Raw genomic sequence first — 23,575 nt, 5'->3', positions numbered from 1 at the left:
CTACCTACTTCAGGGTATCGTGGATGTGATCAGAAACTCCCCACACCCTGGCACCTGGGCAGCAAACTACCATCCGTGTTTCTTACCTGTGTCGACAGAATCGCTTGTCCAACCGCCTAACTATAGAGTCCCCTATCACTGCTGCCATCCTCTTCCTTTCCCTGCCCTTCTGAGCCACAGGGTCAGACTCTGTGCCAGAGGCGTGGCCACTGTTGTTTCCCCAGGAAGGTTGTTCACCCCCCTAACAGTACTCAAACAGGAGTACTTATTGTTATGTGTGACAGAGACTGGGGTACTCTCTAGCAACAGGAATTCTACAGATGCTGGAAATTCAAGCAACAAACATAAAAGTTGCTAGTGAACGCAGCAGGCCAGGCAGCATCTCTAGGAAGAGGTGCAGTCGATGTTTCAGGCCGAGACCCTTCGTCAGGACTAACTGAAGGAAGAGTGAGTAAGGGATTTGAAAGTTGGAGGGGGAGGGGGAGATCCAAAATGATAGGAGAAGACAGGAGGGGGAGGGATGGAGCCAAGAGCTGGACAGGTGATAGGCAAAAGGGATACGAGAGGATCATGGGACAGGAGGTCCGGGAAGAAAGACAAGGAGGGTGTGGGGGGGGGTACCTAGCGGATGGGCAAGGGGTATATTCAGAGTGACAGAGTGAGAAAAAGGGGAGAGAGAGAAAGAATGTGTGTATAAAAATAAGTAACAGATAGGGTACGAGGGGGAGGTGGGGCATTAGCGGAAGTTAGAGAAGTCGATGTTCATGCCATCAGGTTGGAGGCTACCCAGACGGAATATAAGGTGTTGTTCCTCTAACCTGAGTGTGGCTTCATCTTTAAAGTAGAGGAGGCCGTGGATAGACATGTCAGAATGGGAATGGGATGTGGAATTAAAACGTGTGGCCACTGGGAGATCCTGCTTTCTCTGGCAGACAGAGCGTTGGTGTTCAGCAAAGCATCTCCCAGTCTGTGTCGGGTCTCGCCAATATACAAAAGGCCACATCGGGAGCACCGGACGCAGCATATCACCCCAGCCGACTCACAGGTGAAGTGTTGCCTCACCTGGAAGGACTGCTTGGGGCCCTGAATGGTGGTAAGGAAGGAAGTGTAAGGGCATGTGTAGCACTTGTTCCGCTTACACGGATAAGTGCCAGGAGGGAGATCAGTAGGGAGGGATGGGGGTGACGAATGGACAAGGGAGTCACGTAGGGAGCGATCCCTGTGGAATACAGGGTGGGGGGAGGGAAAGATGTGCTTAGTGTTGGGATCCCGTTGGAGGTGGTGGAAGTTACGGAGAATAATATGTTGGACCCGGAGGCTGGTGGGGTGGTAGGTGAGCACCAGGGGAACCCTATTCCTAGTGGGGTGGTGGGAGGATGGAGTGAGAGCAGATGTACGTGAAATGGGGGAGGTGTGTCAGTATTACAGTTGAACAAAGAGAACTATGGTGCTGTGAGGGAGGAGCTGGCCAAAGTTCAGTGGAACAATATCCTAGCAGGGATGACAGTGGAAAAGCAATGGCAGTGTTTCTGGGAATAATGCGGAAGGTGCAGGATCAGTTCATTCTAAAGAGGAAGGAAGATCCTAAGGGGAGTAAGGGGAGGCCGTGGCTGACAAGGGAAGTAATGGACAGTATAAAAATAAAAGAGAAGTATAACATAGCAAAGATGAGTGGGAAGCTGGAGGATTGGGAAACTTTTAAAGAGCAACAGAAGGTAACTAAAAAGGCAATACGCGGAGAAAAAATGAGGTACGAAGATAAACTAGCCAAGATTATAAAGGAGGATAGTAAAAGCTTCTTTAGCTATGTGAAAAGGAAAAAAAAAATAGTTAAGACCAAAATTGGGCCCTTGAAGACAGAAACGGGTGAATTTATTATGGGGAACAAGGAAATGGCAGACGAGTTGAACAGGTACTTTGGATCTGTCTTCACTGGAGAAGACACAAACAATCTCCCAGATATAATAGTGGCCAAAGGACCTAGGGTAGTGGATGAAATGAAGGAAATTTATATCAGGCAGGAAATATTGTTGGATAGACTGTTGGGTCTGAAGGCTGATAAGTCCCCGGGACCTGATGGTCTGCATCCCAGGGTACTGAAGGAGGTGGCTTTAGAAATCGTGGATGCATTGGTAATCATTTTCCAATGTTCTATAGATTCAGGATCAGTTCCTGTGGATTGGAGGGTGGCTAATGTTGTCCCTATCTTCAAGAAGGGAAGAAGAGAGAAAACAGGGAATTATAGACCAGTTAGCCTGACGTCTGTGGTGGGAAAGATGCTGGAGTCAATTATAAAAGATGAAATTACGACACATCTGGATAGCAGTAACAGGATCGGTCCGAGTCAACATGGACATACAAAGGGGAAATCGTGTGTGACTAATCTTCTGGAATTTTTTGAGGATGTATCTATGAAAATGGACAAGGGAGATCCAGTGGATGCAGTGTACCTGGACTTTCAGAAAGCCTTTCATAAAGTCCCACAAAGGAGATTAGTGGGCAAAATTAGGGCATGTGGCATTGGGGGCAGAGTACTGACATGGATTGAAAATTGGCTGGCTGACAGAAAACAAAGAGTGGCGATTAACAGGTCCCTTTCGGAATGACAGGCAGTGACCAGTGGGTTACCGCAGGGTTCAGTGATGGGACCGCAGCTGTTTACAATATATATTAATGATTTAGATGAGGGAATTATAAGTAACATTAGCAAATTTGCCGATGACACAAAGCTGGGTGGCAGTGTGAAATGTGAGGAGGATGTTATGAGAATGCAGGGTGACTTGGACAGGCTGGTTGAGTGGGCAGATGCAGTTTAATGTGGATAAATGTGAGGTTATCCACTTTGGTGGTAAGAACAGGAAGGCAGATTATTATCTAAATGGAGTCAAGTTAGGAAAAGGGGAAGTACAACGAGATCGAGGTGTTCTTGTACATCAGTCACTGAAAGCAAGCATGCAAGTACAGCAGGCAGTGAAGAAAACTAATGGCATGCTGGCCTTCATAACAAGGGGAATTGAGTATAAGAGCAAAGAGGTCCTTCTGCAATTGTACAGGGTCCTGGTGAGACCACACCTGGAATACTGTGTGCAGATTTGGTCTCCAAATTTGAGGAAGGACATTCTTGCTATTGAGGGAGTGCAGCGTAGGTTCACAAGGTTAATTCTCGGGATGGCGATGTTGAAAGATTGGAGCGTCTGGGCTTGTATACTCTGGAATTTAGAATGCTGAAAGGGGATCTTATTGAAACATATAAGATTATTAAGGGATTGGACACGCTGGAGGCAGGAAGCATGTTCCTGCTGATGGGTGAGTCCAGAACCAGAGGCCACAGTTTAAGAATAAGGGGTAGGCCATTTAGACCGGAGTTGAGTGGTGGATATATGGAATGCCTGCCCCAGAAGGCTGTGGAGGCCAAGTCTCTGGATGCTTTCAAGAAAGAGATGGATAGAGTTCTTAACAATAGCGGAATCAAAGGTTATGGGGGTAAGGCAGGAACTGGATACTGATTGTGGATGATCAGCCATGATCACAGTGAATGGCGGTGCTGGCTCGACGGGTCGAATGGCCTACTCCTGCACCTATTGTCTATTGTATGTTCCTGCTCGTTTAAACCCTTCCGTGCAGCTGGAGGGAATCTCCCCGTAAACATATTGTCTCCCCTCCACCTTGGACCCGTCTCCCCTTCATTTCGAGAGTCCAATGATCCTTGTACCTGAAGCCCCCACCCACCTCACACCAGCTCCTCAGCCACACCTTTACCTGGGCTTTCGAAGGCGCCAGAAGCGCGGTCTATATATCTGGTTATGTATCCTGTTCCTGTATGTGACCGGTCTTTCATTTCCCTGGGGACTCAGTGGAACAAATGTTCTAATGAATCAATCCTCTCATCACTGGAAGTGACTGCACCCTCGCCCACCAACTGCTGTGTGTGAGGGCGCTCGCACTGGTCATGGAGCCGGGAGGGACAGACCGAGGTCCTCGGGGATTTGTAGAATGGAAAAGCACTTCCTATAATTTAAAGCAGGAGAATCAGCAAAAACCCAGAAACCGTTCAGTATGTACGTGGTGTGTGAGGGAGTTTTGTTTTTCGCTGGAGCGCTTTGTGTCGGATGAATCGTTGGAAATTGGCGGTTGTGGTAAAGTGAAGGCGGGGCTGGACGATGAGAGGCCGCTCTCGGCTCTGTCCGTCACTCTGACTCTGTCTCCTCCCCTCCCCGCCTCTGTCTCTCTGCGCGTTTCTCGGGCAGGTCGGGGCGCTGTGTATAAAAGGAGACAGCAGCAGCCAGTTTGTCAGTGAGCAGCGACCTGAGTGAAGCAGCATCATGTCTGGCAGAGGGAAAGGAGGCAAAGGACTGGGCAAAGGCGGAGCCAAGCGGCACCGTAAAGTGCTCCGTGATAACATCCAGGGCATCACCAAACCGGCCATCCGCCGTCTGGCTCGCCGTGGCGGCGTCAAGCGGATCTCGGGTCTGATCTACGAGGAGACCCGCGGGGTGCTGAAGGTTTTCCTGGAGAATGTGATCCGGGATGCGGTCACCTACACTGAACACGCCAAACGCAAGACGGTCACTGCCATGGATGTGGTGTACGCTCTGAAACGCCAGGGCCGCACTCTCTATGGCTTCGGCGGCTGAAAAACTCCCACTTCCTCCCGAGCACGAAACAAACACCACCCACCGCCTCACGGACGGAGCCGTATCCACACACAAAATTTTGATTATTTTTTATCGATACATTCACCTGAGTTACATTTGCAACAGATTAATCGGTTCCGCTTGAAATCAACCTGCGAACCTGCCTTTCCAGTCCGTGATTACAATAAAATCTCTGAATTCATTAAGGTCGATCTTAATCCTTTTATCCGTCTCGGACAGAAATAAGTTCACTCGTTTAGAGAAACGATTCCGTAATTATGCATTTAAATCTTAACTGAGGGATTTAGATATTAAATAAAAGTGAAATTGTATAATCCGTGATAGAATTAATTGCAAATAAAAATAATCAGGCAGTTGCTGGCTGCTCTGAAATTGGCGGGCGATTTGAACTGTATCCCGCGCTAATCACATTGCATTCTGATTGGATGACCTCCGACCGCCAGTTAAGAGTTTCTCATTTGGCCCTTAATTGTTATTCGCCTTCAGCCTGCATGAAATGAGTCAACCAATCGCAGAAACTAGATCCTTTAATAGACACCTGATGACGAGCCAATCAGAGGCGATGGGACAGTCCTTCTCAAACATTATATAGTCACGTCCCTGAACCCGTTCCGTCTATATTGTTCCTGTATATCAGCCTGTGTTGTCGGTTCTGAAGGAGAATGGCCCGCACCAAGCAGACAGCGCGTAAATCGACCGGAGGGAAAGCTCCTCGTAAACAGTTAGCAACCAAAGCGGCGCGGAAGAGCGCTCCAGCCACCGGCGGAGTGAAGAAGCCTCATCGCTACCGGCCTGGCACCGTGGCTCTGCGGGAGATCCGGCGCTACCAGAAATCCACCGAGCTGCTCATCCGCAAACTTCCCTTCCAGCGCCTGGTGCGGGAGATCGCTCAGGACTTCAAAACCGATCTGCGCTTCCAGAGCTCGGCCGTCATGGCCCTGCAGGAGGCTAGCGAGGCTTACCTGGTCGGGCTGTTTGAGGACACTAACCTGTGCGCCATCCACGCCAAGCGAGTCACCATCATGCCCAAGGACATCCAGTTGGCCCGCCGCATTCGCGGGGAGCGCGCCTAAACCCAGCCTCCACACCCAGCACAAGAAAAGGCTCTTTTAAGAGCCACTACCACAGCAAAGGAAAGGGCTGTCGCTTGCTGATTATTGTAGTGGCGATCTGCCCTCCTGATGGGGTTATTTGGTTTTGCACTAACTGACCGCGATCATCAGCTGTTCTGTGCCGTCAGGTTGATTCAGCGAGGGAAAGGAGATGAACGCGCTCCCTCCCCGTCAGGGTCTCACCTGGCCCTTCATTTCTCCCACAAACCTGGCATGTACAGCTGCTGCGGCTGTTACCGTTTTGTTTGCTTTGGACATGTCCGGCTGTCCTTGCAGTGGGAGCATGTGGTCGCGCTGGGAACAGAGGGGGATTTCCGAGAGCGGTGATCCCAGGCAATAGTGGTTATTGTTTTTTTTTTTAATTTGCTTTCCCTCTCTTGTACATATTTGATGTTGGTGTTTTGTGTGAATAATCTTATGTAGTTTTGTGGCTGGTAACTGAATGAAGGTCAGTCGGCAATGTCACGGGATAGTTTATCATATATCTTCCCCCTGCAGTCCATCCCCAGAGACAGAGCCCTCTCAAGACGCCCCCTCCCCTCTCACATGGGTTTCAGCAGTTCCCAATCAACTCAGCAGAATCGGGCTTTGGGGTGTGAGGCGCGTAATCTCCGCTGGAGTCAGTGTCTCAGTCACTCTCTCCCGGCATGGGAGAAGGGACTGGGTTTACACCTACATCACATGTCTCTCAATCTCAATCTCTCTCTCTCACACACACACACCCTGAGTGAAACTCAGTGTTTCACTTCAAATCTGGGACGTCACGGCGGCACCGAATGTCAGCGAAGTACCGGGAATATCGGGTTTTATGGGAGAAGTTCCCCCGGAAAACTAAGTCGGACCCGCAGCGGGAATCACAATATTTATGATCAGCTCTTTTCTGAGATGTGGGTGGCTCTGAGAAGAGCCGTTGGGTTCAAACACACACAAATGGTGTATTCTCCATTTACTTTTTGACTGCTGTCTTCTTGGGCTTCGGCGCCGCTTTCTTGGCCGCTGATTTCTTCACTGAGACTTTCTTAGCCGCTGGTTTCTTCGCTGCCGCTTTCTTGGCCGCAGGTTTCTTCGCTGCCGCTTTCTTGGCCGCTGGTTTCTTCGCTGCCGCTTTCTTGGCTGCTGGTTTCTTCGCTGCCGCTTGCTTAGCCGCTGGTTTCTTGGCGCCAGACTTCCTGCTGGAAGATTTCTTTACCGATGGCTTGTTCGCTTTCTTCACTGTTTTCACGGCACTTTTTCCTTGACTGGATTTAAAGGATCCCGAAAGACCCGCGCCCTTGGTCTGAACCAAGGAGCCGCTTTCCACTCTCTTCCTGATGCACATCCTGATCTGGGCGCGACGTTTCCCCACATCGACACCACTGCTGGTCAAAGCCTTCATGATGGCCACAGCGGACATCCCCTTCCTATCGCGACAATCCGCCACAATCTTATCGATTTGTTCGCCCAGCTTGGGACCGGCTGGTTTACACCGGGCAGCCGCCTTCTTCTTGGGACTCTTCTTTGCGGCTGGAGGAGCCGTTTCGGCGGGTGCTGTCTCGGTCATGTCGGCAACTCTGGAAAATCCTTCTCACAATCAGACTGAATGAGAAATGAAGCGAAAGGCGGCGGCACAGAGCAATTTAAAGGCAGCGAGCGGACGGGGCGGAGACATCCTCCTGTCAGATCCCGGAGACTTCATTTTTCTGTGTTTCTCTCTCCTCAAAAACTCTCCGATTCCAATTAAAATCGGACATTCCGGAGACTCGGACTGGCCCCTGTCCGTCACTGAGGCCGCAAAGTTCGCTGGAAATAAAGTTTATTCAAGATTAAAGGCAGCTCTTTCTATTTTAACCCGTTTCATTATTGCGCTGCCCGCGATCTCTCTCCCGATCAGTGACCTGTTCTCTGCTTTTGGACTGTAATACTAAAAGTAACGAAAACTTTGCGGTTTATTCCAGCTTCGGGACTGAGTGGGAGAGTGAGGCGATTCCGTAACAGAGAATTTTTTTTCATTTTGTTTATCAGGCGCTGGGAAATCCTACGATATGTTCGGACTCACAAACACAGCAACAGTAGTCTAAACCGCCCGCCCCTTTTACACACTCTCTCTGACATAATGCTCCCAGCAACACACACAGAAAATGCTGGTGAACGCAGCAGGCCAGGCAGCATCTATAGGAAGAGGTACAGTCGACGTTTCGGGCCGGGACCCTTCGTCAGGACTCTGGTGCTAAATGTGGCCTGACTTGCTGGGTTCCTCCAGCATTTTGGCCAGCAAAATTAAACGACAGTTTCCATGTCATATAACACTGATAAATCTGACTCTGATCCCAAGGAATAGAGGACAAAGGACATTGTCTGGCCAAATTCTCTGTGTAACTGAGAACCTCAGGTTCGGGAAACATCATTGGAAATCTTTTCTGCACTCTCCCCAGTTTAACCCCGTTTCCTATAACGGTGACGAGAGCTGTACACAAATCAGCAAGTGTGGCCTCCGGTCACTTACACAACTCTATCATAATGTCCGAACTGATATACTCAATCCCCTGACTAATGAAGACCAGCATGTTACGTTCTGCATCACCCTGTCTACCAGTGATATCTCTTTCCATGACCCGTGTGTGCACTTTACCCCTAAATCTCTCCAGTCCATTCCACTCCTTAATGACCGATCGTTCACAGTGTAAGTTGATTTAGGCCAGTTAGAAGAGTGGGCTGAAAGAACGCAGATGGAGTTTAATGTTCATAAATGTGAGGTGCTATATTTTGTTTGGACTAATCAAAATATGACATACATGGTAAATAGTAGAGCATTGAAGAATGCAGTAGAACAGAGGGATCGAGAAATAATGGTGCATAGTTCCCTGAAGGTGGAATCTCATGTTGATAGGGTGGTGAAGAAAGCTTTTGGTATGCTGGCCTTTATAAATCAGAGCATTGAGTATAGGAGTTGGTATATAATGTTGTAATTGTACAAGGCATTGGTAAGGCCAAATTTAGAGTATTGTGTACAGTTCTGGTCACCGAATTATAGGAAAGATGTCAAAAAAATTGAGAGAGTACAGAGAAGATTTACTAGAATGTTACCTGGGTTTCATCTCCTAAGTTACAGAGAAAGGTTGAACAAGTTGGGTCTTTATTCTTTGGAGCGTAGAAGGTTGAGGGGGGACTTGATAGAGGTATTTAAAATTATGAGGGGGATAGATAGAGTTGATGTGGATAGGCCTTTTCCATTGACAGTGGGAGAGATTCAAACAAGAGGACATGAGTTGAGAGTTAAAGGGCAAAAGTTTAGGGGTAACATGACGGGGAACTTGTTTACTCAGAGAGTGGTAGCTCTGTGGAGTGAGCTTCCAGCAAAAGTGGTTGAGGCAGGTTCGATGTTGTCATTTAATGTTAAATTCAATAGCTATATGGACAGGAAAGGAATGGAGGGTTATGGGCTGAGTGCAGGTTGGTGGGACAGGGTGAGAGTAAGAGTTTGGCACAGACTAGAAGGACCGAGATGGCCTGTTTCTGTGCTGTAATTGTTATATGGTTATAAGTTCTACACTGGTTTGACTTTCCAATATGCACCGCCTCACACTTAACTGTATTGAAGTACATTTGCCACGCTGTGGCCCTCTTCCCGAAATGATCACGGTCCCCCTGTAATCTGCGACAATCTTCTTCGCTATCAAGAACATTTGCTGATCATATGTAAATCAAATATACAAATAACAAATGCCGAGGCTCCAAACTCTGGCCCCTGCGGCTCACCGCTAATCACCAGCCTCCATTCTGTGAAACAACCTTCAAGCACAACCCTCTGCTTCCTACCACCAAGACAACTTTGAATCCAGCTGACTCGCTCACTCTGGATACAGTGGGGCCTAACCTTCCAGACCAGGCTGCCATGTGACACTTTCTCCAAGGTCCATATAATATCACATCTACCTTTTTACCCTCCTGCATCTTCAAAAACTCAGAGATTCTCCAACCACAACTCCCTGTGCACAAAGCCCTTATGACACCTAATTCGCTATTCAAATGCTGGTACATCGTGACTCAGAATCCTCCCCAGTAGCTTCCCCACTACTGATGTCAGACTGACCTGCATGTAGTTCCCGGCTTGTCCTTGCAAATAATGGAAAAACATTCGCCTCTTTCCATTCTCCAGGACTTTCATCAGTGGTTTCTACCTCCCGTGAAGTAATTGCTCAGGTCCGGAGGATTTATCCCCCACCTAATGCATTGTATGGCCCTCCATTCTCTACACATCCACGTACCTATCTGGGAGACTCTTGGATGCCTGTATTGTTCATCAGGCAAGGTGGTGCTGGCGATACACGGTGACATCGTGAGGGCAGCTCACAAAACATGTAGATACACTTCTTCTGAACTACTATCACTGCAAACTGCAGCCTGTAATTTCCATTTAAAGACATGTACTTATAAACCATTTGAAGAAATGAGCAATTTTCTGAGCTCTTTGTTGTCTCTGCAAACTTGACTCTTAGAAATGCAGGTATGGCACCTTGAAGTTCGAAGTTCAAATTCCAAAGTAAATGTTTTATCAAAATACTGAACATATATGTCACCATGTACAAACCTGACATTTGTTTTCCTGTGGGCATAGTCAGTCAATCCAAGAAACTAACAGAATCAATGAAAGACTGCACCCAACGAGATGGACAATCAACCAATGTGCAAATGACAACAAACTGTGCAAATACCAAAGGAAAAAAATCAGAAATAACAATAATAACTTAATAAGGAATAAACATCGAGAACATGAGATGAAAAGTCAGTGAAAGCAATTCCATAGATAGTGGGAACAGTTCAATGTTGGGATGAGTAAAGTTGAGTGAAGTTATCCCAACATATTCACATGCCTTTTGTACACTGGCCGTGATCAGTGAATGTGGTTATTATCAGAATCAAAATCAAGTTTATTAATACGAATATATGTCATGAACTTTGTTGTCTTGCTACAGCAGTACACTGCAATTTATTAAAAAAAACAGTTAAAATAAGAACTATACATTAAACTAAACAGTGTAAAAAGAGGATCAGGGAGGGGTGTGAGCCCGAAGATGAGAATGGGAAACATGATACCTGATCCATTCTTGCCTCTTTTACTCTTTTCATGTCTGAAAAATAAAACTTTTAGTATCTTCTTTTATATCATTTCCCAGCTTACTTTCGCAATTCATCTGTTCTCTCCAGGTTGCTATTGTAGTTGTCTTCTGTTGTTTTCTTAAGTTTCCTAATCCATTAATTTTTGTGTTATTGTATGCCCTCTCATGTTCTTTTATGCTGCCTTTGTCTTCTGTTGTTAGTGATATTTGCCTCATCCTCCCTTTCAAATACTGTTTCTGCTGAGGGATGAACTGACCCTGCATCTGTCAAATTACTCCTGGAAACTCAAGTTTTTCATACAAAGTTAATCTGCTTAATACTGGGGAAGTCAAAATGCCCAACTGCTGTAAGCCTGTTCCCATTACCCCTCTGTGTGACTTACCAACACGTCTGGTCCATAATATCTCACCCTATCGGGAGACTGGCAGTATAATCCCATCAAAATTATCATACATCATTTTATTTAAAACCTCTACTTACAAGACCTTATCAAAACCCTCACTTATTACTGCAGTGTTGGTCTCCTTAATCAAAGATGCAACACCTCCCACACCTGAGTCTGAGAGAAGTGAAATGTCTTTGAAGCATGATAACTGTGTCCTTGTTGACAACTTCCATGTTCAATATGTACACCAGCATCTGTGTGGCAAAACCATGACCCTCAGGTACACTTTAAATATTTCCCCTTCACCTTAAAAAATTATCCTGTAGTTTTACACTCCCCTACCTTCACACATAGACTGGTCACCCAATGATTTTATAAACCTCTGAACGGTCACAGCTTCTTATCATCTAGGGAGAGAAAGAGAGTCCCAGCCTTTCCAAGCTTCTGCTGATAATTCAAGGCCTCCAGTGTCAGTGACATCCTCATTGAACTTCCCTCCACACTGTCCAGCTTTGTGACATCCTTCCTGCAACTGGGTGAGCAGAACTGTGCACAATACAGTGTGGTCTCACTTTGACTTTTACAGTTGCCATATGACATCCCAAATTCTCTACTCAATTCCCTGACCAATGAAGACAAATAGGACAAACACCATCTTCACCATCCTGACTACCTGTGTTGTCACTTTCAGTGAATGATGTCTCTGTATTCCATGGTCTTTCTGTTCTGTAATACTCTCCAAGGGACAATAATTTACTGTGCACGTCCTTCCCTGGTTGAACTTCTCATAATGCAACACCTCAGCCTTGTCCATGTCAACATTCTTCTGCCATTCTTTGGCCAACTTCCCCAGTTCATCTCGATCCCATTGTACTCTCAGATAATCTTCACTGTCCACTCTACCACCAATGTTGTTGTCACCTGCAAACTCACTAATCACATTATCAACAATGACAGGGAAATTTTTAACATACATGACAAATGACAGTACCAGCACCGATCCCTGTGAATGTGACTGGTCAGAGGCCTCCAACCTGAATAACAAGCTGCCACGACCACCCTCTGTCTCCTTCCACCAAATCAATTTTGTGACGCTGATGTTAGGTAGTGTTGATAGTCCAGTTGGAAATCAGTTAGTGGAGAGGAGGAAGCTGCTCCTAAAACATTACGTGTGTGTTCAGGTTCCTGTACCTCTTCTCCAATGGTAATAATAAAAAGGGGGCACATCCTGGATGGTCCAGAGAGCAGAGCAGATACAGACCTGACATGGGAGGTTTGAAGGGGAAAGTGAATCCATTTCATGGGACTGGTGAAGCAGATTGACTTGGAGAATTGATCAACAGGAGACATGGCCTTTCAGGAGAGCAGCAGCAGCCGGGTCTGTGATTCTGATGTACGGCAGGGGAGGGTGGAGACAAAGAGATCTGTAATCACTGGATTACTCCTGATGCCAAGTGCTGGTAAGGACAGGGCAGGTGGATGTGAGGATGAGGAGCTGGTACAGGAGAACAGGTTCAGGTTTCCAGCCACTGGGATCTCTGCTGGGGCAGAGGTGACCTGTAGAAGTGGGACAGGCTGCACTTGAACCAGCCGGGTCAAATATGGGCAGATTTGTTAATGTGTCGCAGGAGGATTGAAATGATTCATCAGTGGGTTGGCAACCAAAATAGTGGTGTGGCAGATGATAGCCCTTTACTCTGCCATGATAGTGGCTCCTAAAAGAGCCTTTTGTTGTGTTTAGTGCTAGGGCTGGGTTCAGGCGGGCTCCCCGCAGAAGCACCGAGCCAGCTGGATGGTAACTTACTCAGCGTGGATGGCGCACAGGTTAGTGTCCTCGAAGAGCCCCACCAGGTAAGCCTCGCTCGCCTCCTGCAGGGCCATGACGGCCGAGCTCTGGAAACACAGATGGGTTTCGAAGTGCTGAGCGATCTCCCACACCAGGTGCTGGAAAGCCGAGGATCCAGCTGCACAAGGAGGGACAGAGGCCTGAGTTCTGTAGCATGTTCACCAGCAACTTTTATGTGTGTTGCTTGAAATTCCATCATCTGCAGATTTCCTCATGTTAATGCCACAGAGAAAACTGATAGATCTACTTAGCACAAGGAGAGACCAATCAGAATGCTCGCTCCCACTGTCCCTCTCATTTCCAGGATATTGTATATAATTTGTGGGCATCAGGGAGCTGCTATTAATATGCGGGAGACTCCCAGAATTTCCGGTAGAGGTAGGATGTCTGCAACTGATTGCTGAGAATTTTAGCTTCATCGGTAAAGCACCGTGAGTCTAGGAGATGGTGCGAGAGTTAATGGCAGAAAATAAAGAGATAGAAGATTAACAAAGAGATGTCAGGCACCCGTTTGATAATATTTGGTTTCCCACACCACTGCATACTGGGTGCTGTTCTGGTGGACACACTGTAGGATGAACATGATTGCACTGTAATCTGTGACCTGGTGCTCTTGTCCCCATCCCCCTGCCAATCCCCGGGAGCAGAATGAACCTGCCGGACAGTGTAGAGCAGATTTACCAATTGTTGTCTGGGATGGAGCTCTTCCATTGTGAGCCCATAAAATGTAGTAGAGTTAGTCACTTTGGCCCATTGAGTCTGCTCTGCCATTTCATCCATTTCCATTTCAGCCCCAATCTCCTGATTAGTCCCTGTAATCCATCATGCCCTGAATAATCAAGAAACTAGCAGCCTCTGCCTCAAATATACTCAATGACAGCCTCGACATTAGCCTCTGGCAACAAATTCCACTCTGGCTAAGGAAATTCCTCCTCATCTCTGTTTAAAGTCCCTCTATTCTGAGGCCATGGCCTCTGATCCTAGACTCCCCCTCCATTGGAAACGTCATCTCCATATCCACTCGACCACGGCCTTTCTACATTTGAGAGGTTTCAATGAGATTCCTTCTCATTCATCTGAATTCTGGTGAGTACAGGCCCAGAACATTCAAATGGTCTTCATATGATAACCTTTTCAATCCCAGAGTCATTCTTGTGAATGTTCTCTGAACCTTCACACCCTTTCTTAGATAAGGGCCTAGAATTGCTCACAATACTCCAAGTGAGTCCTTACCAGAGCCTCATAAAGCCTCAACATTACATCCTTGGCTCTTCTATTCTAGTCCTCTAGACGCTGTATCCAATCTGCCATTAAATATCCATTCTCCTAATCCATCTAAGCCCTTCTGTAGCCTCTCTGCTTGCTCAGCACTATCTGCCTCTCCATGTATTTTTGTACTGTCTGCAAAGCCACCAATTCCATCATTCTAATTACTGACATATAGCATAAAAAGAAGTGATCCAAAAACTGATTGCTGTAGAACTCTGCAGGCAACCAGAAAAGGCTCATTTTATTCCCACTCTGACTCCTGCAAATCAGCTATTATCTTTCCTGTAATATCATGGGTTCTTAACTTGTTAAGCAGCCTCATGTGCGGCACCTTGTGATATACAAAGGACCAGACAGTGCACTGAGTGTATTACAGATTGGAGTTTCAGTGAGGTGGTCTCTCCTGAGGTACAGGCAGCAGGTAGCTGAGTGACTGCGAGGAGAGGTAACGGGAGCAGGCCCTCAGTACAGCAAGCTCCTGTGGCCATTCCCCTCGGCAACACTGAACCTGTTTTTGCTACTGCTGGGGGATGTCCTGTCACTGAGACTGGCTCTGAAGCTTACCGGGTGAGGGCTGTCAGCCAGGGTGATCGTTCTGGGTAAATGGATAGATGAGTTGTTGGAGGTCAGTGAGAGATTCTGGATCGTGTGTTGCCTCCCTGGTGCCAGGGTCAGGGACGTCTCAGAGCAGATACAGAACCGGGGGGTCAGTGTTCATTGAGCTGGAGGTGGTGGTTGATGTCAGTTTCTAACAGACAGGCAGAAGAGGGAAGGGGTCCCACACAGTGAATATAGAGAGTTAGGGAAGAAGTTAAAGAGCGGGACCTGAAGGGTTGTAATCTCCGGGTAAATCCCAGTGCCGTGTGGTCGTGGTGTTAGGGACAGAAAGTTAGAGCAGATGAATGTGTGGCTGAGGAGCTGGTGCAGGGGCAGGTTTCAGGACTCTGGATCATTGGAACCTCTTCTGGTGACCTGTACAAGAGGGATGGTTTGCACCTTCACTGGAGGGGGGTCAGTATCATGAGGTTCATTGCTGCTCCCTGGGAGGGCTGAAACGAGATTGACAGGGGGATGTGAACCGGAACACCAGTCACTGAATGGAGAGATTGAAGCTGAGTTTGATGTCATGCACAGTAATGCTGTAAGGATGGATTTTGAGGCAAATCCACATCTGACATGGAGTTTTTTTAAAGACCAGCTGCACAGTGTTTCAGGGCCAGTTTGTTCCAGTGAGAGGGAGGGTCAAGGTCAGCAAGGTACAGGAACCTTGGATGATGAGAGAGGAAATTAATTTAGTCAAGGAGGAGGAAAAAGCATTTTTAAGGTTTAGGAAGCTGAAATCAAACAGGGTGAGGTGTCCAACAAGGTCCCACATGGTAGGCTCAACAAGGAGTTTAGGATGGGTCCACAGTGATGTGGCCTATTGTCTTTCCCATGGAAGGGAGTGGTTAGTGGTGCATGGGTCCGGTTCTGGGTGGAGGTCTGTGATGAGTCGTGATCCAGAGATGTTTGTACTGGGACCTCGGTTACTCGTGATATAAATGATGTGGATAAAAATGTGGTAATGTAGGTTTACAGATGGCACACAGATTTGTGAACACTGTGCATTGCACAGAAGCGTTCCAAACGATACAGCAGGATATTGAACAGTTGCTGATATGGTAGGAACATTAACAGTATTGACAAAGAGAAGGATGATGGGGTCCAAGCATACAGTCTCACTGAAACTGCGAGCACAGGTTGACAGGGAGGTGAAGTCGTGCATGACATGTTTGTCTTCCTCAGGCAAGGCATTGAGTTCAAGCACCAGGACATGATGTTACAGGTTTATAAGAGCTGGTGAGGCCACATTGAGAGTACAGTGCTCAGTTCTGGTCACCTCATTATTGGAAGCGTGTGGAGGTTGTGGAGCAGGTGCAGAGGTGGTTTACCAGGATGTCTGGTCTGGAGGTGGTGTTCGGTGAGGAGAGGCTGTACATGCTGGAGCTTTTTCCTCTAGTGGCGTCAGCTCAGGAGAGAGTTGATAGAAATTTATAGATTTTTGCAGGTCATTGTTGATGTAGATAGCTAGCAATACTTTTCACAGGCGTGAATTGCCTTCTACTAGTTGGCATGTATTTAAGGTCAGAGGAGGGAAGTGAAGAAAACAGAGTAGTGGAGGTTTTGAATGCACTGCCAGGGGTGGTGGCAGAGGCAGAGAACACAGGAGTATTTAAGGAAATCTCAGACAGGCACAGGAATATGTAGAGAAGAGCCAAAGTGTCACCCCTGTACTGTCCTGTGTTTATGAACAGCAGATGGCCCCAGGCATGGATTCATGCACGAAGCTGGGGTATTATATCGCAAACAATAAATGGTTGTGTGAGGGGCAACAAATGCTACAGATACCTGTCGCATTTCACAGTACAAATGCTACAGGTATGATGGAGTGCAGGGAAGAGGAGGGAAAGATGTGCTTGATCAGGGAGAACATCTCAGTGGTACTTGGAGATTGTCCCAATAATATTGAAGTAAGGAAGGGATAGCAAACACCAGAGGGCATATGGACAAAGTCAAGGGAGGGAAGTTTAGGGCAGACATTAGGGGAGGGGTAGTTCTTTTTTTTAAAGAGGGTTGTGGGTGCCTGGAATGACTTGCCAGGGACGGTGGTGGAGGTTAACACATTAGGGGTAATTTAAGAGCCTCTTGGACAGGCACATGGATGAAAGAAATACAGAGGGTTACGGAGTAGTGTGTGTTTAGTACTTTTTTTAAAAAAATGAATCTATGGGTCGGCACAACATCGAGGGCTGAAAGGCCTGTACTGTGCTGTGCTGTTCTAGGACGTATTGATGGGATTGTATTATTGGCCATCAAATATCAGGAGTCAACAAGGTTGTAATAGAGGGACATTTCAACTTCTCTCACGCTGACTGGGACAGCCGTAATGCCAAGGGTTTGGTGGATCAGAATTTATTCAATGTGCCCAGGAGATTCTTCTCAATCAGTATTTCGAAGTTCCTACCAGAGACAGGGCAACACTGAACCTCTTTGTGGGAAATCAGACTCGACAAGTGACGGGTCCTTCGGTGCTGGAGACCTCGATCCATCCAGCCACCCCCTCCCTGGCACAAACCAAAGTCTGTTCTCAGAGCAACCCACCGCCTGACAGAGGGAGCCTCTCGGGAAATCTGACCAAACTCTCTCGCAAAATATTCATTTATATTTCAGAGACCTGGGTGGACGAGATTTCCAGTAAATACTGTCAGTTCCACAGGGTAAATGCACTTTTGTAGATAAATGTAAATATTATTGTTCTGTGAGGCGGTGGGAATTCTCATGAGGCAACGAACAGGCGATGTTCCCGCCTGCTGCACACCGGAACGGTCCCGGGTCAACCCGCAATGTCAAACCCAGACAACGCGGATTTAGGTCATGAAGAGCGGAGTCGTACAATGATCGGATATTAAATTCTCTGTCCGGGGGCACACTCTGGAAATTAATTTCACGACCCTAGGCCGAGTGAACCCGCTGACTCTCCGCAAGGGGAGAGCTGCATTGCGCCGGCAGAGAGGGGAAATGAGTCAGGACCGAAGCGGACCGATTTCTGTGCAGATAGATATCGGATTACTTCGCGGAAGAAACGTGACGGACATTGAACTGTCGTGTCCAGTTACTCTGAACGGAAATCACCCGCTACTCAGCTCTTCCACAGACACTGTGAGTGGCTCTGAAAAGAGCCTTTGGGTAAATAGGTTCAGTTTACGTCGCTTCACTTACTGGCACCGCCGGTTTTCTTGGGCAACAGCACGGCCTGGATATTGGGTAACACACCGCCCTGAGCGATAGTCACCCCTCCCAGCAGCTTGTTCAGCTCCTCGTCGTTGCGGACGGCCAGCTGCAGGTGTCTGGGGATGATGCGGGTTTTCTTATTGTCCCGGGCCGCGTTGCCGGCCAATTCGAGGATTTCGGCTGTCAGATACTCGAGCACAGCAGCCAGGTAGACTGGGGCTCCAGCACCCACCCGCTCAGCATAGTTGCCCTTTCTTAGGAGTCTGTGAACCCGGCCGACCGGGAACTGCAGTCCAGCCCGAGACGAGCGAGATTTGGCCTTGGACCGAACTTTGCCAGCGGTGCCTTTTCCACGTCCAGACATTTCCACAATCACAGTAACTGCTCCACCGAGAATGAAAGAATGTTCGCCCCGCCCCATCTCGCCCTTTTTATACCTTCTTTGAGAATGCAAACTGATGTTTGTGATTGGTGTAACCGTGCTTATTCTCATTGGTGAAGAGAAATATCCCAATCGAAGAGCTGCCTTAATCACCAATCAGCAGTCCGTAAAGGTAGAAGCGCGGAAAGTAACCGTCTCCTCCCCAAAGTTCACTGAAATTTCGAAAAAGCCGGCCAGAAAATAAATCTCTTGTTCAAATTTAATCAGAAATTAAATAATTGCTGATCTGTTTGACGACTGAGTGTTCGTACTTCCCCGTTACTGAAACCGGGCACATTTAATGCAAGTGTAGTTGATATTGAAATGTCTGGGAACTCAATTCTCTAATTTCTTTCAACCCGTAACGGAACCGAGTAAAACTGAATCTCAGCTTCTGCCCGCGGTCGGTCATTGTGTAAACGTTATCAGGTTATGGACAAACGGCTCTTCTCAAACTGTGACCAGCCTCTAGACTGCAATTTAAAAATGTTCTATGAAACAATCATGAACTCGTTCAGGCCTCGCATTGAAATAATATTCAGAGAAGTTACCCAACTGTAACTAACAAACTCCTGAACCCACAGCTAAAACAGCAAAGGCAACAATCCTCCGCTCGACATGGATACCAGCAGGGGCGGACTGATGAGGATGGGAAGGTAACAAGTCCGTGTCAGTGCAGTGGGAGGAATGTAAAACACCGGGATTATACGGAGATGAACTCTACCTTAGCTCTTGTAAAAGACACCAGACATAAAATGTGTGCAATTTAGTGTCTAAATTTTAGTATAACCCTCTTAGTGAAATTGTGAGTGGCTCTTAAAAGAGCCGTTTTGTTTTCGATCATCGCACTGGAGAGCTTTACTTGGAGCTGGTGTACTTGGTCACCGCCTTTGTCCCTTCGGACACGGCGTGCTTGGCCAGCTCCCCGGGCAGCAGCAGGCGCACGGCGGTCTGGATCTCCCGTGAGGTGATGGTTGACCGCTTGTTGTAGTGGGCCAGGCGGGAAGCCTCGCCCCCGATTCTCTCGAAGATATCGTTGACGAACGAGTTCATGATGCTCATGGCCTTGGAGGAGATGCCGGTATCGGGGTGAACCTGCTTCATCACTTTGTAGATGTAGATGGAGTAACTCTCCTTCCTCAGCCTCTTGCGCTTCTTCCCTGCCTTGCCTGCTGGTTTGGACAAAACTTTCTTGGTGCCCTTCTTCGGAACGGATTTCGCAGGCTCAGGCATTTCTTCTGTCGGTTTCAGACCCTGAAGAAGCAGAACTGACTCGGAGCACGAATTAAATAGGCAGCGCCCGGAACAGTATGCTAATGAGGGATGGGATGCCTTGGATTCCCAATGGCTATTTGAAGATTCTATTCATACAGTAAAGTCATTTGATTGGCTCTCTGAAGGCACACGTACAACCAATCAGAACTCTCTCTCTCTGAACTGCCCCGTGTTCGCTTGGGTGAAACTGCGGACTGGGAACTGGCGCTGATCTGGTGAGTTGCCGCTGCCGGTTCATTCCGCGGGAAGGAAATCTAACATACAAAATGGACCATAAGGCACAGGAGCAGTATTCGGCATTTGGCTCATTGTGTCTGCTAGAAAAGCAGAAGGAATGAGAAAAACACACACTCAATAATATAAAACGTTTATGTAATGAAACAGGGCAGCAGGAGATCGCAGGTCCAATTGTCATCATGAGACCCATTTCTGTGTGAGGTTGAAAGTCGTTTATTGTCATTTGCAACTTGCTTGGAGCAGATTCATAGACACACAGTTTCAGAGACACACCATTCACAAAATAAAAGCATACTCTACAGAATTACAAACAGGTAACAGAATTTGAACAAAAGTCCATTGTAGTATAAAGTGGTCAAAGTGGTGCTGTACTGAGATGGTGATGAGGGTTGTCCAGGTTTGTTAAACAACAGAATGTCTGTACCCGTCAGTCTCTGGTACAGTGTAAGAGTATGGCGTTCATTCTGCACCCGTCGGTCTCTGGTACAGTGTGAGAGTGTGGGGTTCATTCTGTCCCTGTCAGTCTCTGGTACAATGTGTGTGGGGTTCAGTCTGTACCTGTCAGTCTCTGGTACAGTGTGAGAGCATGGGGTTCAGTCTGTACCTGTCAGTCTCTGGTACAGTGTGAGAGTATGGGGTTCATTCTGTACCTGTCAGTCTCTGGTACAGTGTGAGAGTTGGACTTCACAATGTGTCTTCCAATCTCTCATGCAGTCTAAATTTATAACGTTCTTAGAGACTCATTCTTACAATTGAACTCTTTGATTAAATCAAGTTTGCTTTTTAAATAAAATCATACAATGTGATGAGGCTACTCAGCTTGGAAGAACAATATTTTCTGTCTGGGTAACTTTCGAACTGATAGCATGAACATTAAATTTTCAAACTTCTGGTAATGCTTCCGCCCCCCCCTCACCAATTCTCATCCCCTTTTCTTCTCTCATCTTGCCCACCCATCACCTCTCTCTTGTGCTCCTCCCCCCTTTTCTTCCATGGCCTTCTCTCTCTTTCACCAATCAACTTCCCAGCTCTTTACTTTTTTCCTCCCCTTTCAGGGTTCACCGATCACCTTGTTTTCTCTCATCCCTACCCCCACCTTTTAAATCTACTCCTCGTCTTTTGTATGAGTGTGAGGGCAGTTTGCTGTTCTCGGTGTCGGATGTGGGAGGCCCTGGAGTCTACAAGCCTCCCGGACGTCTACATCTGCTTGGCGCTTGCGAGATGCAGCTCCTAAGGGACCGCGTTACGGAACTGGAGCTGCAGCTCGATGACCTTCGTCTGGTCAGGGAGAGTGAGGAGGTGATAGAGAGAAGTTGCAGGCAGGTGGTCACGCCGGGGCCACGGGAGGCAGATAAGTGGGTCACGGTTAGGAGGGGGAAGGGGAAATGTCAGGTAATAGGGAGTACCCCGGTGGCTGTGCCCCTTAACAACAGGTACTCCTGTTTGAGTACTGTTGGGGGGGACAGCTTACCCAGGAGAAGCGACAGTGGCCGTGCCTCCAGCACAGAGTCCGGCCCTGTAGCTCAGAAGGGTAGGTCAAGGAAGAGGAGGGCAGTTGTGATAGGGGACTCGATAGTAAGGGGGTCAGATAGGCGATTCTGTGGACGCAGTCCAGAGACCTGGATGGTAGTTTGCCTCCCTGGTGCCAGGGTCCGGGATATTTCTGATCGTGTCCAAGATATCCTGAAGTGGGAGGGTGAGGAGCCAGAGGTCGTGGTACATATAGGTACCAATGACATAGGTAGGAAAAGGGATGAGGTCCTGAAAGGAGAATATAGGGAGCTAGGAAGGGAGTTGAGAAAAAGGACCGCAAAGGTAGTAATCTCGGGATTACTGCCTGTGCCACGCGACAGTGAGAGTAGGAATGCGATGAGTTGGAGGATAAATGCGTGGCTGAGGGATTGGAGCAGGGGGCAGGGATTCAAGTTTTTGGATCATTGGGACCTCTTTTGGCACAGGCGTGACCTGTACAAAAAGGACGGGTTGCACTTGAATCCTAGGGGGACCAATATCCTGGCAGGGAGATTAGCGGGGGCTACTGAGGTGACTTTAAACTAGAATGGTTGGGGGGTGGGAATCAAATTAAAGAGGCTAGGCGTGAGGAGGTTAGTTCACTACAGGGGGATGGGAACCAGTGCAGAGAGGCAGAGGGGTGTAAAGTGAGGGTAGAAACAAAAAGTACTAAGGAGAAAAGTAAAAGCGGCAGGCCGACAAATCCAGGGCAAGCATTAAAAAGGGCCACTTTTCAGCATAATTGTATAAGGACTAAGAGAGTTGTAAAAGAGCGCCTGAAGGCTTTGTGTGTCAATGCAAGGAGCATTCGTAATAAGGTGGATGAATTGAAAGTGCAGATTGTTATTAATGATTATGATATAGTTGGGATCACAGAGACATGGCTCCAGGGTGACCAGGGATGGGAGCTCAACGTTCAGGGATATTCAATATTCAGGAGGGATAGACATGAAGGAAGGGGAGGTGGGGTGGCGTTGCTGGTTAAAGAAGAGATTAACACAATAGAAACGAAGGACATAAGCCGGGAAGATGTGGAATCAATATGGGTAGAGCTGCGTAACACTAAGGGACAGAAGACGCTGGTGGGAGTTGTGTACAGGCCACCTAACAGTAGTAGTGAGGTTGGAGATGGTATTAAACAGGAAATTAGAAATGTGTGCAATAAAGGAACAGCAGTTATAATGGGTGACTTCAATCTACATATAGATTGAGTGAACCAAATTGGTAAAGGTGCTGAGGAAGAGGATTTCTTGGAACGTATGTGGGATGGTTTTTTGAACCAACATGTCGAGGAACCAACTAGAGAGCGGGCTATTCTGGACTGGGTTTTGAGCAATGAGGAAGGGTTAATTAGCAATCTTGTCGTGAGATGCCCCTTGGGTAAGAGTGACCATAATATGGTGGAATTCTTCATTAAGATGGAGAATGACATAGTTAATTCAGAAACAAAGGTTCTGAACTTAAAGAGGGGTAACTTTGAAGGTATGAGACGTGAATTAGCTAAGATAGACTGGCAAATGACACTTAAAGGATTGACGGTGGATATGCAATGGCAAGCATTTAAAGGTTGCATGGATGAACTGCAACAAATGTTCATCCCAGTTTGGCAAAAGAATAAATCAAGGAAGGTAGTGCACCCATGGCTGACAAGAGAAATTAGGGATAGTATCAATTCCAAAGAAGCAGCATACAAATTAGCCAGAGAAAGTGGCTCACCTGAGGACTGGGAGAAATTCAGAGTTCAGCAGAGGAGGACAAAGGGCTTAATTAGGAAGGGAAAAAAGATTATGAGAGAAAACTGGCAGGCAACATAAAAACGGACTGTAAAAGCTTTTATAGATATGTAAAAAGGAAAAGACTGGTAAAGACAAATGTAGGTCCCCTGCAAGCAGAAACAGGTGAATTGATTATGGGGAGCAAGGACATGGCAGACCAATTGAATAATTACTTTGGTTCTGTCTTCACTAAGGAGGACATAAATAATCTTCCAGAAAT

General features: G+C 47.3%; 2 protein-coding genes and 1 pseudogene across 2 annotated transcripts in view; 1 reads left to right on the top strand and 2 right to left on the bottom strand.

Moving 5' to 3' along the window:
- Nucleotides 1–18,499, bottom strand: part of LOC140188910 (uncharacterized) — an 838,801-nt gene extending 820,302 nt beyond the window's left edge. Inside the window, exon 1 of the mRNA XM_072245564.1 lies at nt 18,120–18,499. Coding sequence (XP_072101665.1) covers nt 18,120–18,499 — 380 coding nt within the window. The remainder of the gene's footprint in view (nt 1–18,119) is intronic.
- Nucleotides 5,197–5,728, top strand: LOC140189296 (histone H3-like; annotated as a pseudogene).
- A 915-nt stretch (nt 18,500–19,414) lies between the features above and the next one.
- On the bottom strand, nt 19,415–19,789 carry LOC140189100 (histone H2B 1/2-like). Its single transcript, XM_072245798.1, has one exon. It carries the CDS (start codon nt 19,787–19,789, stop codon nt 19,415–19,417), a length of 375 nt encoding a protein of 124 aa, XP_072101899.1.
- Between the last annotated feature and the right edge of the window lie 3,786 nt (nt 19,790–23,575).

This window comes from Mobula birostris, chromosome 28 (assembly GCF_030028105.1).
Source record: "Mobula birostris isolate sMobBir1 chromosome 28, sMobBir1.hap1, whole genome shotgun sequence".
Taxonomy (NCBI): Eukaryota; Metazoa; Chordata; class Chondrichthyes; order Myliobatiformes; family Myliobatidae; genus Mobula; species Mobula birostris.
This window is presented reverse-complemented; position numbering and strand designations above follow the sequence as displayed.